This window comes from Micrasema longulum, unplaced genomic scaffold (assembly GCF_059751315.1).
Source record: "Micrasema longulum isolate JH-2025_06_02 unplaced genomic scaffold, ASM5975131v1 h1tg000242l, whole genome shotgun sequence".
In the NCBI taxonomy this organism is placed as follows: domain Eukaryota; kingdom Metazoa; phylum Arthropoda; class Insecta; order Trichoptera; family Brachycentridae; genus Micrasema; species Micrasema longulum.
In genome coordinates, this window is record NW_028277447.1 from 202920 (window position 1) to 219376 (window position 16457).

General features: G+C 31.3%; 1 protein-coding gene across 3 annotated transcripts in view; it reads right to left on the reverse strand.

Annotated features, from left to right (window-relative positions):
* LOC148283400 (HEAT repeat-containing protein 5B) overlaps positions 1-16457 on the reverse strand; it is a 155265-nt gene that overhangs the window by 25767 nt on the left and 113041 nt on the right. For all 3 annotated transcript variants that reach the window (XM_088223561.1, XM_088223562.1, XM_088223560.1), the window contains exons 3-11: positions 11147-11361; positions 8726-8873; positions 6357-6574; positions 5844-5929; positions 5074-5231; positions 3403-3819; positions 1739-1889; positions 1158-1346; positions 30-148 (exon numbers count right to left, since the gene is read on the reverse strand). In XM_088223561.1, the coding sequence (XP_088079687.1) occupies positions 30-148; positions 1158-1346; positions 1739-1889; positions 3403-3819; positions 5074-5231; positions 5844-5929; positions 6357-6574; positions 8726-8873; positions 11147-11361 (1701 nt within the window). The remainder of the gene's footprint in view (positions 1-29; positions 149-1157; positions 1347-1738; positions 1890-3402; positions 3820-5073; positions 5232-5843; positions 5930-6356; positions 6575-8725; positions 8874-11146; positions 11362-16457) is intronic.

Consider the following 16457-nt stretch of genomic DNA (forward strand, 5'->3'; position numbering starts at 1 on the left):
AAGGTAATATGCATAACACGTTTTTATACCTGCCAAGTGAATGAATCACCACGAGCTTTCTCAGATTCAAGTTCTTTATTGGATCTTGGGAAGCTATTTCTCCATAACAGCAACATTCGAGGGAGTAGACCACGAACAACAGGTACACCTGTGAAAAATAAACATTTTGATACAATAATTACACGTATACATAATAATATTACTAAGGAAAGAAGAACGGGGTAGTTTAGTGTTTTTTTTTTGACAGATAAGTTTTTTAACAATACGGTGGTATAGCGATATTAATATCATGTTACTCAAATAAACCATTAAGAATTCTATATTGAAGAAGTTTCGGTTTTTTCATATTTTTTTATTTGTAGAATAGACTAATTAAACTATGTAAAAAAAATAGTATTATCATCACAACGATTTTTCAAAGCTTTGTAATTTTTAAATTACTCCACCTGTGACGTTACGAGTTGCCATCGGTGAGTTGTGCTGCCATTTAAGTTAGTTACTTTATTTAGATTTAAATTTTCAAAAGATTTTAAAAGATAAATACTTAGCAACCATTTAAATTTTTTTGAAATTTGAATGTTAAGTATACCCCTAACGAGCACCGTCAGACTAAAATGAATTATAATCAATCATTCTACAGTAAGTAAAATAAAAAAATTGGGTAATACTTTACAATAAAATACAATATACCTTTATAATGCAAGTATTTTTAGAAACTAGTAAAATAATGTTTTCATCTCTTTAAAACTTCCTTTGTTTCTGGTCTCGTTTTGAAGCTGAATCATCCAAATTCGTTCTGGCTTTCTGTATGGTATACTTGTGGAATGGTAATTTTTGTTACATGTATTTCAATATTGATGTTGTATTTATATGTATTTATAAGTAGACGTAATAATTTTTTTTTTAATATTCCAGCAAAATATATTTGAAATAACTATTATTTATTTTAAAAATGTTATGAAAAATTTACCATTCAAGAATATACCAGCTTAGGAGAAAACAATTGATAATCAATAAAGAAACAAGTAAAAATAAACCAACAAATTTGATCGATATATCATATCAAAATTCATAAATAAAAAAACATTAAATAACAAATACAGATTCAAAAAATTGATTGAATAAAAATTACTTTATGTTTAAGTCAAAAAGCATACCTAACGTCATAATGGCTCCAATCAGAAGCCAGCCAGCGTGCGTCCGATTAAGAGACAGTCGGCTGTTTTGGCTTGCAGATCTCAGTAGCTCTTCCGCTGTGTTGAAGATCACTTTACCTCTGTTGTGGGGGACACCCAATGGGGACAAACGGACAGCTCCGAGGACTGCAGCCAATGCTGCGCTGTAACCTGAGATTAAACATGTTTTAATGGAAATTAAATATACGTTCAACCGACAGTTCGTGACGAACAAATTGATGAAGAAAACCATTTTAAATATGCATACGGGTGCATGGACCAACAAGGATATTAACACAGAGGAAGAATTCAGAATAAGAATTGAAATGTCAAGAAATTCTTTTACAAAAACGAAAATATTCTTGATTAGTTGCAAATTGTCATTAAAAATACGACTCAAAGACTTGAAATGTTACAATATTTTTTCACATTAAAACAAATATTTTACAACAGAATTAAAAGTCAGTAGTTTTTGCATGAATATAGGCACTGTATAGAATAACGGAAAATGTTATGTTTTAGTTCTAATGAGTTCAGATGATAGTTAAACATTTATATCATACCTGAAATAGCTTCAGGACTTGTCCTCATGTTCTCTATAGCATCCACACACCTATCAATGAGGATGGTTATGTGCGTGGGAACTGCGACACATATACACCGTAGGCACCACGCGGCGCCAAGCCGGGCTGCGTGACACGGGTGCACCAATACCTTTACAAATCAGAATAATGTTAGTAAGTAGCACAAACATCTAATTCAAGATAATTCTAAAATTATTATGAAGTTATAATGAGTTGGAGTTAATATATATCATTTACCTTAACTATACATGAGGCAGTCAGAATAGAAGTAAATAGGTATAAATTTACTTAAACATCGGAGAGGGTCCATATATATGCGTTTTATAAACTAGAAGTGATTGGACCCACTTTTTCCATCCATTAATAAATGGCGCTGCATTACCATTTTGTACACAAGCTAATATTTTTAAAATGTATTTAATAAATTATTATTCAAAAAATCTCCAATAGTCCTTGAAGTACTCTCTATTAGAGATAATGTTCTTGACCAATATTTAATTTAATTATTGGAAACATTTTTAAAGTTCATATTCCGACTTGACAGCGCTTCTGTTGTTTTTTTCTTACTAATATACACACAACTATATACTTTATTTCTGTAAAATCACTAATGATAAAATAATATTTAAAAAATAAGTCATATACACTGGAACTTTTTTTTTTCTATACAGTAAGAAAAAAATGTGTAAAAAAGTATACTAAAAATACAAAAATGAACTCGGGTTGTGGAACTGTGGCAAGTGTCTCAGACTCACGGACCAAAGGTCCGTGGTTCAAATCTCACTCTACCCCCACTTGATTCCCATTTTCTAATAGTGAGTTATTTACAACTCATTGAAAATGGCCCTCAAAACTATATATTTGGGTAAATCATAAGAACACAAATATTTCTTTTAATTGAAAAAAAAACTCAGATTAAAATAGATATTTTTTTTCTTCCTATTTATTGTATCTTATTTATTTTTTTAAATATAACATGACATTTTTTACATTTTTTTACATTTTTTTTTTTGCACCACAACAGGTCAGAAGGCCTAATAACAGTGGTGAATTACATCACAGAGCACCCAGGCTTGAGAAAAATCACATTTTATTTTTTGTGTTCTCACCGGGAATCGAACCCGGAACCTTCCATGTGTGAGTCAAGCGTCTTGACCACTACACCACGGAGGCCGCCATAACATGACATAAAAATACTTTAAAAAAATCGTTACACAGATTATTCACTATAACTATTATATATTAACACGTGATGTGGGGCATTCCAATAATGAATAGTATTACTTTTACGCATGGTTAAGTTAATATTTAAAAAAAATTTTGGACTGTGTTATTTTAAATCCACGTAAAACGAGGCTCCAGTGTACTTTAAATTAGTATAACATTGTAAATGCCCTATGGCATGGAATGCTCTCCCAACAGAGGTGCGAGGCTGTGAAAATGAAGTGATATTTCGGAAAAAGCTTAAAACCCACTTGTTCTCTAAATCATTTGAATAAATCCATAGCATGTGACAACAAAATAAATTATTTTAATTAAATTACAAATTTAAAAGAATCACTGTGTAAAGCGCCCTTGAGGAATTTTGTTACGAAAATGGCGCTATAAAAGTTATCCATAATAATAATAAATAAGAAACTTACAGCACTGATAGCGTCAACGATGTTTAGAGACTGATCGGTCAATAAATTTTGAGCAGCTGTTCCCAACCCTGACATCAGATTCCCGATCTCAATAAGACCGCAAACCAGAAGGTGCTGGCTAAACAATGTCTCCTGATTAAAGTCCTTTGCATTCTCGGGGTTGAAATCGATACTGTTCATTTGCTTGACGATAATCTGAACGATTTCTTTACAGGCAGACGCCTGGGCTTTCTCTCCGAGCATTTTCCCCAAGACACTTCGGAGAATGAAGTTGATACATTTTCTCGAGTAAACTGCATCCACGTGGGAGCTAGCGGCTTTCGGATTCGCTACCAGGTCCAAGATATGAATCAATAATGTAGTCAAGTTCTTTTCAAGCCATAAGCCGCCCATTGTTTGGATAAATATGACATAGGCCTGAAAAATAATATGTTTTATTTTATATTTTGTAAATTTTACTTGGGTTTAAAGCAATTTATTCCAACCGATCATAATTATTCAAACAGTTTATTTTTTTGAACAATCAATTTGAGAACTAAGCTATTGGATATAACTTTGGTTATTTATTTGATGTGTAAAAAAATATACTCAAGGTAGTAAAGCTATATGTTCTCGTAAAATTAATAAATAAAAAAATCATATAATATCAATCCAATAATTTTAATTATAATAATAAAAATACGTACATAGTTTTATTCCACTTTATTCTTATTATTCCACTAAATTTTTACCAGTGACCGGGTTTCGTCGTGACGAGAAGAAAATAAAATGGACATTTCGTTAGTGTTGCCAGGGAAGTAAATTTTTTTTACCCTACTTTGCTCATCTAATGAGAGAACTAACGAAAATTGGACCTCGGATTAAACAACGCCGTGGTGAACATTTGACTGACATTATTTTCAAAACATCGAATATTATTTAACAAGATATAAAAATATCTATTTTATCTAAAATAAAATTTGTTTTATATTTTAAATTCAAAGTTCATTAATTCAATTACCCTTATTAAATGACCCTTTACTTATCACTCTGTTGTGTCAGTCAATGTTTCCGCATGCACAATAAAATTAAGAGAAATGAACAAATTGCCTTTTTTTTACCTTACATTTGTGTTACGACTATATTTTTTCCCATCTGGCAATATTACGCGGCGACTTGACGAATGCGCGCGGCGAAAGTGGGAGGATTTTTGGACACAGTCTGATGTATTCAAACATGATTCTACGCTCCTTCTGGACTACTCTTAATTTTATGGTTCTATACTATTTTTAAATATGATTATGGATTTTCAACAAAAAAATTTTTTTTTTTTTTTAAATATCATTTTCGACTGTCTAATAATGTGGTCTTTTCTCATTTTTTACTATTATCATTTTTAAATAAGCGAAAAATTACGATGGAAACAGTTTTATTATTTTTTCCATGCAACATCTGATAATTTCTCTGCAACGTTTTTAAATTGGAATATTTTTAATTCCCTGAATTTACATTGATAGTTTTATCATTAGAATTGTAAATGTCCAGTCAAAATATTTTGTACATTTTCAATGTTATTCCCGATTTGTGAAAATACCCTAACAATAGGTGCAAAACTTGAAATTATTTCATGACTTTTAAAAGATTATGTAAATGGGTCATATCTAAAAATTAATGGCAGTATTTAATACTTACATGTGTAACACCAACTCTGATTTCACGGTTTACACCAGATCCAGCTTTGATAATTTCTCCCTTGAGAAATGAACTTCCTCCTCTCAAAAACCCTCCCATCAGAATGCTCAAAGCTTCTTCCAAAGATATACCCCCCTTTCCAGACTTACTTTGCTGCGCTAAAATATTTTTTAAAAAACTTTTCATGGCGAGCGTGTACGGTTGTTTGTAAAATTGAGGACAACTTCTATGCTACTGAAGGCACAATAATGGTGTTATAGCACTATATATCTCACTTTTCATTTGAATAAAACAACCTCACAATTTTAAAATTAAAGTACTAGCTTTTATCTTAATAAATCAAAGTAAAACACCCAATATCAGTATATATAAAGAGTGAAATGGTGTGGATATTTAATAATATTTCCCCATTTAAACAACAAACAAAAAAACTTTTGGTAAAAAATTAGAAATGCGGAAAAAAAAACAAATGAAGTACCAAAACATTTAAAATTGTTCTATTTTTAATGTTCAACAAAAATATATTTAAAAACAGTAATTAAGTACTTAACTAATATTGCATATTATTTAAGTTATTTTTTACAACAGAACAACTAATTAATAAAAAATATTTATCTGTGTATAATGATAAAAAGAAGTGATTATTCATGTACTAAAATATATCTTCATGAGTTAGCTGTCACACATTTCAATTATAAGACTTATGGTAACATGCATATTTGTATTAGTACTAGTAGTCAGTTTTAAAAGATCTATTCATTTTCAAATACCTTGATTACCCTTAAGCAAAGGACCTGTTAATTCACCAGCTTGTGTGGCAGCCATTAATGAACCCAGAAGTTCAGCAACAGCACACCTAAAACGTAATTAAAAATGTACTGATTCGAAATAAATGTAGGAAAATAGACATGAAATTAATTTAACATTATTTATTGAATTTGTCATTAAAATTTTCAATTTTTAAAACTAGTGCAGCTATTATAATAATCATACTTAATACATTGCACAAATTATTTTTTTTCAGAACCTACCCAAACTGACTTCGTTTGTTGTGACAACGATTACAAATTTGAAAAATAGATTTCTAAAGATAAAAAAAACTAAGATATTATGAATATCGAAAAAGAAAAATATTTTAGGTTTTAAAGATTTTTCTGTATCAGTAATAATGCTTTGATTCCTTCAAGTGAATAATAATGAATATCATTGAATATTAGGTTTTGAAAAGAAAAAAAATCAAGTAAAATAAATAGATATTGCAATAAATGTATATTTTTGTGTACCTGACTTCATAAGTACTTCCATCGAACGCCCTGAAGCACAAGGTAGACATGTTTTCAAGCTCCGTGGTGTAGAGAAACGGGGCATATTCTATCATGGACAGGAGACATGTGGCAGCCGCACACCTAACCGGCATAGACCTGTCCGTGAGGCATTGCTTTGCTGCCTTGTATATGTCCTTATGCACGTTAGATATAGCTGAACCCATTCCACAGCAAACCTGAAAAAATAAAAATAACAATGTCACCTTAATTTGTATACAATGAAAGTAATTCTTTTATGTATTTGAGATTATAATTGAATATTTTTACCGTACAAAATAGCATCTACCTCTGTCATTTGAACAAATAAATTATTGACAGAAAAGAGATACAACACATTTTTCAAGGCAGACATATATTCCTTAGAATACAGCATAAGTCAGTAGGTGGTCAGTAGCACAGTTGTTTACATTTGTTTGGATAAAACACTTAAAAATCATGTATACATTAAAAACAAAATATTTGGTAAAACAAAAAACTGTTTCACACAAAATTACTGATTCATGAAATTTTTATCCTCTCCTGTAAAGTTATCATTGAGTGCTTTACGTTGCATTTAAATTAAGGCGACAGTAAAAATACAAATCACGATTCTATTAGCTTTTTAAATGACATAAAGTATCTAATAATATCCTATTTCTAAGCGTTTCGTTCTGGGCGAGCTAACCGTTAAGATGGACGAAATAACTTGAGCAGAAACAAAAAGGGATTACAATTGTGTAAGTGATTTAAATTATGTTTATTCACGCCGATCCAATGTATCTAGATCAATTGAAATTCACAGTCTCTTTTTGTACCTTTTATGTTTACTACATATATTTTATTTATTGGTAACAACTCTGATTCAAATGCAGCACAGCCAGTGCCATGTTATATATTTAAATTTTTTGCATATTAATGGATCTGGGGTTAAGATGATGATGCAATCCATAAATTAATAATTCAATTATATTCAAAAACAAAATGGAATTAGTGTAATATGGAAAAGAAGAAATCAAGAAACTTTCAAAGATGCCATATAATGTTGTGGAGAACATAATTTCGAAGACCCTTGTGAGCTATAAAGTTATGCTTTAATGGAAGCATCGATCAACTTTACCTGATGAGAAGTCAAGATGAAATACTAGAGATGATTAAAGCGACCAGGCAGGAATATATATTCCAAAACTCTCCAAATTCAATGCGTCGCTATTTTTCATTTATACAAAATTATTTTTGACATCAATAATTAAATTAATATTTTCATCTAGGATTAAGTTTAGTTTTAAATAGGTTCTCGAATCAGGTAGTAAATTCAACTTATAATATATAATAACTTATTATATAACCCTGAAAGGGCAACGTTAGTTGCCGAAACTGGTCGGTTGTGACAGTAAAAAAAAGTGGTTCATAAAACAAAGTAATTTTACACTTATTTGTTTATAAATTTGTATAAACCACTTATTTTTTTTAAAATTAAACTTCGACCGGTTTCGAGGTTACTACCTCATCGTCAGGAATTTAACTAACTTATAATTACACGCGTTGCTATTTATATAATAAAATATTGTATGAAAGAGATAGAAAATTGAAAGAAAGAGAGAGAAAGAAGATAAAATAAATCAATAATGGCAAAATTTCAATAATGGCTATGAACTAAATTTAATTGACAATATTTTGAATAAAAAACTTAAATTAAACTATAGGAAAAAATACTTATACAGTTCCCAAAATATTTCCAATAAAAATGAGAACTGGCGTAGAATTTTGTACATTAATTCATTTTCTAATAATATAGCACAAATTTTACCTAACAATATTAGGCCAGCTTTTTATACTAATAATAACATAGGTAAAATATTAACAAATTGTAAAGATAAGGATGATAAATTAAAACTTCTCTTGGCTAACTATGGTAAACATCACATATTAAAGGAAATTCTAATTATCAATTGATTTGTTTTACTAAGAACTATGTTATAAAATTATTACAATCTACATATTATAACTAACAATTACACTTAACAATATCAGTATTGAAATTGACATATTTATTATTAATATGTCAATTTCAATACTGTATTGTTTACCACTTTTATTGTATTGTTTACTTAACTTTCATTCCAATATTGCATTTTTAATATCTTATACTTGATTGATTTCAATCATAGTGAAAACTTGGTTGTAAAAAAAATAGTATGTATTTGAACAAACATTGTGTTAAATCATTGTAGTAATTATTTAACATTTCATCTCAACATGAAATACAAAAAGTGTTAAAAAATATACAACGAAATGAAAATAAACATTCTAAATTAAATCAATTAGATAAAAATCAGGATACTTTTTACCTTTTCAAGAGTATTCATGATTTCTATCCGTGTTAGTGATTCAGCACTCCGCAGTGACCTGATCAAGATGTGAACAGTTTCCTCATACGACCTCCCCATCATCCTGCCTAGTTTCTCATACATACAGCCGACACAGCTGATAGCGGCACTGGAAAATGAGAGAAACGAAAACAGACTTCTAATTTATACAAGAAATAAGAACTACTGGAAAACATGGTCAAATAAATACAATTATTTGTGTCTGAATTATTAAAAAATCTAGGAAAAGAAAAAAATTACTATCATTTATAAGTATCAAAAGAGGACTAAAAATCTAATTTATTATTAAGAAAATTCAGGATAAGAACTTTAGAGTTATATCCTAATAGTCGCCCATACGGAGAAAAACCATTTTATGATTATTTTTTTTTTTATTTCTTAAGTTAGCTTATATTAAAACTAATATAAACTATTATGTACATTTACATCATCTATATATATTTACATTTCCTTACAGTAACTTATACATTTATTTTTAAATTCTTTCAGACACTTTTCATTCTTCATACATTCAGGCATTTCATCATACATTTTTAAACCCTTATACATCAAACAATTTTGCGACTCAGCTCTTTTCAATAATGGTAGTCTTATTTTATCCTTTTGTCTAGTAGCATATTCAGGACAATTTTTGTTTAAGACAACTTTATCCTTAAAATATTTTGGTAATTTATCGTGAAAAAAATTATGTATAAATATCAACATATTAAATTTTAGTCTCCTTCTTACAGATAACCATTTTAGTTCATCTCTCATTTTTTTTACATTGCTATATTTATTTTTCTTAAGAACTGTTCTCATCGCTTTATTTTGTAAAATTTCTAGTTTATTTAAATTTCCTTCGTTTGCTAAAAATAATATTGTTGAGCAGTAATCTATATGTGGAAGAATGATTGTTTTGTAAATTAGTTCTGCAGTATCTTTATTTAATTTATTTCTCAATCTACTAAGGAAAAATATTTTTTTTGATATTTTTTTATTAACGTGTTCAAAATTTGCACTAAAATAATATTGACCACTGAGTTAGTTATATATTACAGCAGTACAACGGGCCGTAGGTACTTGTGTTGAGAATAGGGAAATATCGTGTTTTTTTACATTTTTAAAGTAATAAAGGTCTAAGAAATACTGTCCAGCAAAAAAAAAAATTTTTGCTAATTATTAGTAGCGTAAATAATATTTTTTAATTCCCGCAAAAACGGTCATTCCATTGGCCGCGCCCCTAATACGTCACGATTCATTCATGTTTATTTGTTCCCACCATTAAAATTTGTTTAGAACATTGCCACGAATCTTGACGTCACAACAACCAAGGCTAAACATGTCGCGTTTTTCTAGCAACGCATTTTTATTGAATGTCTTTTTTACATTTATGTATGAAAACATTTCTTCACAATATCCATATTGATTTCGAAAATACAATTAATTATTCTAAATCTATTTCATATATTTTTATCAGTATTCGTAGTATGTGATATTTCCCTATTGTTGCCCAGTGCAAACCGGAATCGTCCGTTACACGTTTGTTGTTAAACTAAAAACCAAACCAAAAAATTGGAACGCTTTTGTTCTATGCAATAGAGCTAAGGGCTTCTCTAGATAATTATTACTTTGAGATACGAGAATTATTGTTCTAAATATGTTATATGGACAAAAAAGCGTAAATTAAATCCTGAAAATATTTCAGTAAAAAAACGGTATTTTTATTCATGCATAGGTATTTATGACCTGCCGTTGGCATCAGGGTCTATATTACATTAAGAAGAAAACGGAGTTATCTTTAATCTGCTATAAAGTAAACCCGAATTTTAAATATTCGTGCACGTATTTTAAAAATATTTTTAATTACAGGTTTTCGACAAAGATACTCCAAATTTTCATACAAACACATATACACAATACACATTTTTGCATAGAAAAATCGATTTTCTTTATAGACAATTGAAGCTAACTATGTTACCTTTCCATTGAAATCGGGACCCAGAAACATATTGGTATGCATATTTTCAGGAACCTTTTTTAAAATTATTTGTTTTTAATATTAATTTGTTAATACCATTTTTTATACTTAAATTTTTTCTGTTTAAATTCATTACAAGTTATTTACAATTCGCTTTTTAATTCTAACATTTTTCTTACACTCATATTTTAGTCTTTTTTATTATGCAAAGTTTCACTTTTTATTTTGCATTGCGGCATGCTCTTTTTGTTTCTACATACGTATTGTATACAATAAAAGTGTTGTTTATTTTCAAAATTATTACTTACTATGTTTGTACTTACCTGTATAATTTTTGTAAGTGCTCCGTGGGCGTATTGCAAAATTAAATTAAAAAAAAAAAAAATAAAAGAAATTTAGTAGTTGCGATAGACAATACTCACAGTCTAGTGGGCAGGTAGCTGGGAGAGTCGTCCTTGCTCTTGAGTATGTCGTTGCACTTGTTGACGGTGTCGAACAGCAGGAAGGTGTCCCCCACGGAGAACAGCGTGGCGAGGCAGCGCGCCAGCAGGCGGCGCGTGGGGGGCCCCGGCCCGCCGCTCTCCACCAGCCCCGTCAGCTGCGCCACCAGCTTCTGCTGGCAGCCCTTGATGTCGGACTGCAAAACGTACGGACCATCAGTCACCGTTACACCCGACCCGACTGTCGGTCGAGGACTTGGGATCTCTGTCACGTACTAATGTTAATATTATGGTAATTGAGTTGCAGTGTATTTGACACTGGAAACTCATTAAATCAATCGTCCAGTTCGTAAGTCAGACATGTACAAATTACACGTTATTTGCAACTCGTTATAAATGGCCCCGAAATCAAATAAGTCAAAATGACTTACTTTTCAGGAGACAGTTTTTTGTGTCTCAAACTTTGCGGGAATCAAATCTAACATTGAAAGAATTACCCCTTTTCCCATGTTTCTATAGTCCTTAAAATAAAGCTGTAATGTCCTAAATTCTGTAATGTCCTGCCGGTAAAACAACTTTGTGACTACAGATTGATTGTAGATCACTTTGTTGATCCGGAATATAAAAAAAGAGTTTCCCACACTCACAACACTAGATTAAAAACTAAGGGCTGTCTGTCTGTTCCCCGAATTACAAATTACTTCGGAGAGCGAACATTAAGAGCGTTATTGCTTCCATGAACATTTATATTTCTTAGTAAAAATTCACAACCAACAATAATGAATTAGATGCAGGTAGTAGATGTACATATGAATAAGTATAAATTAAGAGTTAAAATTAAAAGTTCAAATAAAAATAAAAAATAAAATTAAACGTTTAAATTATAAATACGAATTATAAATACGATAAACGCACTAGGAACTTTTTTGCATTCGAATTCAGAGGAGATAGCACGTCCCTTATACTTGTAGCCTTGTAGACTTGTTGACTTGTAGCCTTGTAGACTTGTAAACTTGTAGCCCGACATCAGCCGACCTTCTCGAAGTTGAGTTCGTTTTTTTACAAATTTAAAAATGAACATCAAAAGTAAAACAAAATGGTAAAGGTCATACGTCATTCGAAAGAAAATTTTCATTGCTTTTAAGTTATATTTATCATTTTATTTGATTAAAATCCTTCAAAATGCAATGTTAAGTAGAAGAAAGTGAGCATTTTCTACGTCACCTAAATTTATTTTCAAATACATGGAAACTCTTTGGCATTCCTAATGATGTTTATACTATTCATTTTTTTACGCGTAGTTTGTTTTGATTTCGCAAAATATTCCGACTTAAGTAAAACTTGTAAAAAAAACATGCAAAATATATTGAGGGAAAAAAACACGAATGACATTTATTTACGTGGATGAAAAATATCAATTACGATTTCGGAAAACGAAAATTCAAAATTATACTAAAAATCCACAAGAACTAGACCGAAGGGAGACAAGAGACAACACCCCCGGTTATATAAAGTTACTTTCCTTAGAACGGAAATATATTGTGGAAATTTGATAGCATATGAAAGTTATAACATAACTTGTCTATAGGTGGCTATAGGTAGGAGATCATTATTTAGTAACTCGATATCGTATCCTTTACCTTTACATGTTCATTTTATATTAAGGGTCCTTTCATGAAAGACATCGGGGATGCCTTATGTTTTAAAAGATTCGCCATTTCAAGTTACTAAATCAGCACAAGTATATTTGTGGTGCTGTAATACTGAGATGTTCGAAATTAAATATTATTTGCACTTATTTGTTTGTTCCTTTTTTATAGTTTGTTGTATGTCTAAAATAAAAAGATTTAAAATATAGGTAATGCAATTTTCTGGCACCCTTAATTGCTAATATAGAGACATCGGTAGGTAAAATAATTAATAACGCGTACAAAATTCTACTACATAAATGGATAACTAAAATACTATAGTAATAAATTGATGTGAATGATATAAAGCAAAATAATACATAAGACACTTCGGAATGAAGTGGCAACACCCAAAATTAATTAAAATAAAATAAATTAATTTTAAGCTTAATTACTAAATGAATATTAATATTCGGCATTTTTGTGGAAAATCACCTCAAGGCGATTTACAATTCAGTACTTAAACTTACATTCTAACTAAGTCAACACATATTAAACTGTTATTTTTGTGTATTTAGCAGAGTTGAATTTATTTTCAAAAAACAATAATACTTTAATTTGAGTTATTTCAATTTTATTTTTATACAAACATAAGTTTTTATTTCTATGAGTTAAAATAATCACAACATAAAACTCAATCGTGTATTTTTTACGTTGATATAAAAATAAAATACATAAAGTAGCGTCTAGATTACTGTAATGGAATATACGTAAATCCCCTAAAATACCAAACTGCAAAAAAATATTCTCACATCTCACAACGTCTTTGAGATTTGCCCTAGTTACAAAGCCCAGAGATAATAAAATACAAGCTTTGCTTGACGGTATTTTAATCCCTTCATGAAAAGGCTCCGAGACACCCATCGGACCTTTGTATTAGGGAAAATACATGTCAAAGAAAATCTACTCATAGGTTAGCATTTGATTCAGGCAGAGGAAAACTTGTCAAAATCCGGCGCTCCCCAAACACTAGATTGAGATCGTGCTTTTGCCGTTGCCGGCCCCTCTGCCTGGAACCAATTGCCTTCAAACTTACGAATCATCGACAGTCTCGGTCAGTTCAGATCCCAACTAAAATCTCACTTATTTAGTTTATCATACCCTCAATTTTAAATCAGAAAATATAATATGTCACATTAGCTTAGTTCGAATGTAAGTTTGAGTATACAATTGTAAAGCGCTCTTGAGGTGATTTTTCAGAAAAATAGCGCTATACAAATAAGCCAAATATTATTATTAAAGTAAGTAAACCGGGTTGTGGCCCCGCAGTAGTGTTGTGGACTCACGAATCAAAGGTCCGAGGTTCAAATTCCACATTATTACAACTCGATTCCCATTTTCCCGGCACGAGTTATTTACGACTTTTAAAAAATTTAAATATTTGGCTAAATAATAGAACTCAAATAATTATTTTTTACATAAAAAAAGTAAAATTAGTAAGCAAATACGCAAAAAATATGTAAAAAAAAGGTTTTTATTAATAACGGTGGTTTTAACAAATTACAACGGGGATGGAGAACATTTAAGAGAAGGGATATGGAAGTCAAGGCATTTATGGGGCATTTGTAATTTAACAATGTTTGATTATGTCCAAATGCTTGCAGACTGGCTGGATTTCCTCCCTAGGGAGTTGTTCATATTTAAATTTATTTCAACAGAGAGGGAAAAAGTTTTCGAGAAGAAATTTGGAAGTCTAGGCATTTACAGGGCTTATGACCTGTCATTGGCTGGTTTAAGTGGCCACTTTACACACTGTGTAACATTCACCATTCTGCCCATGTTTGAACATCCACATTTACTCAACTCTTCCATCTGTTGACTTTTGTGAAGTGAAAGAGCTGAAACCTTTATCACGTGGGTGAGATTCATCCGGCTGAACCAAATCACCTACTAGGCAACGCCTGGAAACCATTTTTTCCAATTTTTATACTTCTTCTTTTACCAGGTAGTAATTCAACAATGTTTGATTATGTCCAAATGCTTGCAGACTGGCTGGATTTCCTCCCTAGGGAGTTGTTCATATTTAAATTTATTTCAACAGAGAGGGAAAAAGTTTTCGAGAAGAAATTTGGAAGTCTAGGCATTTACAGGGCTTATGACCTGTCATTGGCTGGTTTAAGTGGCCACTTTACACACTGTGTAACATTCACCATTCTGCCCATGTTTGAACATCCACATTTACTCAACTCTTCCATCTGTTGACTTTTGTGAAGTGAAAGAGCTGAAACCTTTATCACGTGGGTGAGATTCATCCGGCTGAACCAAATCACCTACTAGGCAACGCCTGGAAACCATTTTTTCCAATTTTTATACTTCTTCTTTTACCAGGTAGTAATTCAACAATGTTTGATTATGTCCAAATGCTTGCAGACTGGCTGGATTTCCTCCCTAGGGAGTTGTTCATATTTAAATTTATTTCAACAGAGAGGGAAAAAGTTTTCGAGAAGAAATTTGGAAGTCTAGGCATTTACAGGGCTTATGACCTGTCATTGGCTGGTTTAAGTGGCCACTTTACACACTGTGTAACATTCACCATTCTGCCCATGTTTGAACATCCACATTTACTCAACTCTTCCATCTGTTGACTTTTGTGAAGTGAAAGAGCTGAAACCTTTATCACGTGGGTGAGATTCATCCGGCTGAACCAAATCACCTACTAGGCAACGCCTGGAAACCATTTTTTCCAATTTTTATACTTCTTCTTTTACCAGGTAGTAATTCAACAATGTTTGATTATGTCCAAATGCTTGCAGACTGGCTGGATTTCCTCCCTAGGGAGTTGTTCATATTTAAATTTATTTCAACAGAGAGGGAAAAAGTTTTCGAGAAGAAATTTGGAAGTCTAGGCATTTACAGGGCTTATGACCTGTCATTGGCTGGTTTAAGTGGCCACTTTACACACTGTGTAACATTCACCATTCTGCCCATGTTTGAACATCCACATTTACTCAACTCTTCCATCTGTTGACTTTTATGAAGTGAAAGAGCTGAAACCTTTATCACGTGGGTGAGATTCATCCGGCTGAACCAAATCACCTACTAGGCAACGCCTGGAAACCATTTTTTCCAATTTTTATACTTCTTCTTTTACCAGGTAGTAATTCAACAATGTTTGATTATGTCCAAATGCTTGCAGACTGGCTGAATTTCCTCCCTAGGGAGTTGTTCATATTTAAAATTTATTTCAACAGAGAGGGAAAAAGTTTTCGAGAAGAAATTTGGAAGTCTAGGCATTTACAGGGCTTATGACCTGTCATTGGCTGGTTTAAGTGGCCACTTTACACACTGTGTAACATTCACCATTCTGCCCATGTTTGAACATCCACATTTACTCAACTCTTCCATCTGTTGACTTTTGTGAAGTGAAAGAGCTGAAACCTTTATCACGTGGGTGAGATTCATCCGGCTGAACCAAATCACCTACTAGGCAACGCCTGGAAACCATTTTTTCCAATTTTTATACTTCTTCTTTTACCAGGTAGTAATTCAACAATGTTTGATTATGTCCAAATGCTTGCAGACTGGCTGGATTTCCTCCCTAGGGAGTTGTTCATATTTAAATTTATTTCAACAGAGAGGGAAAAAGTTTTCGAGAAGAAATTTGG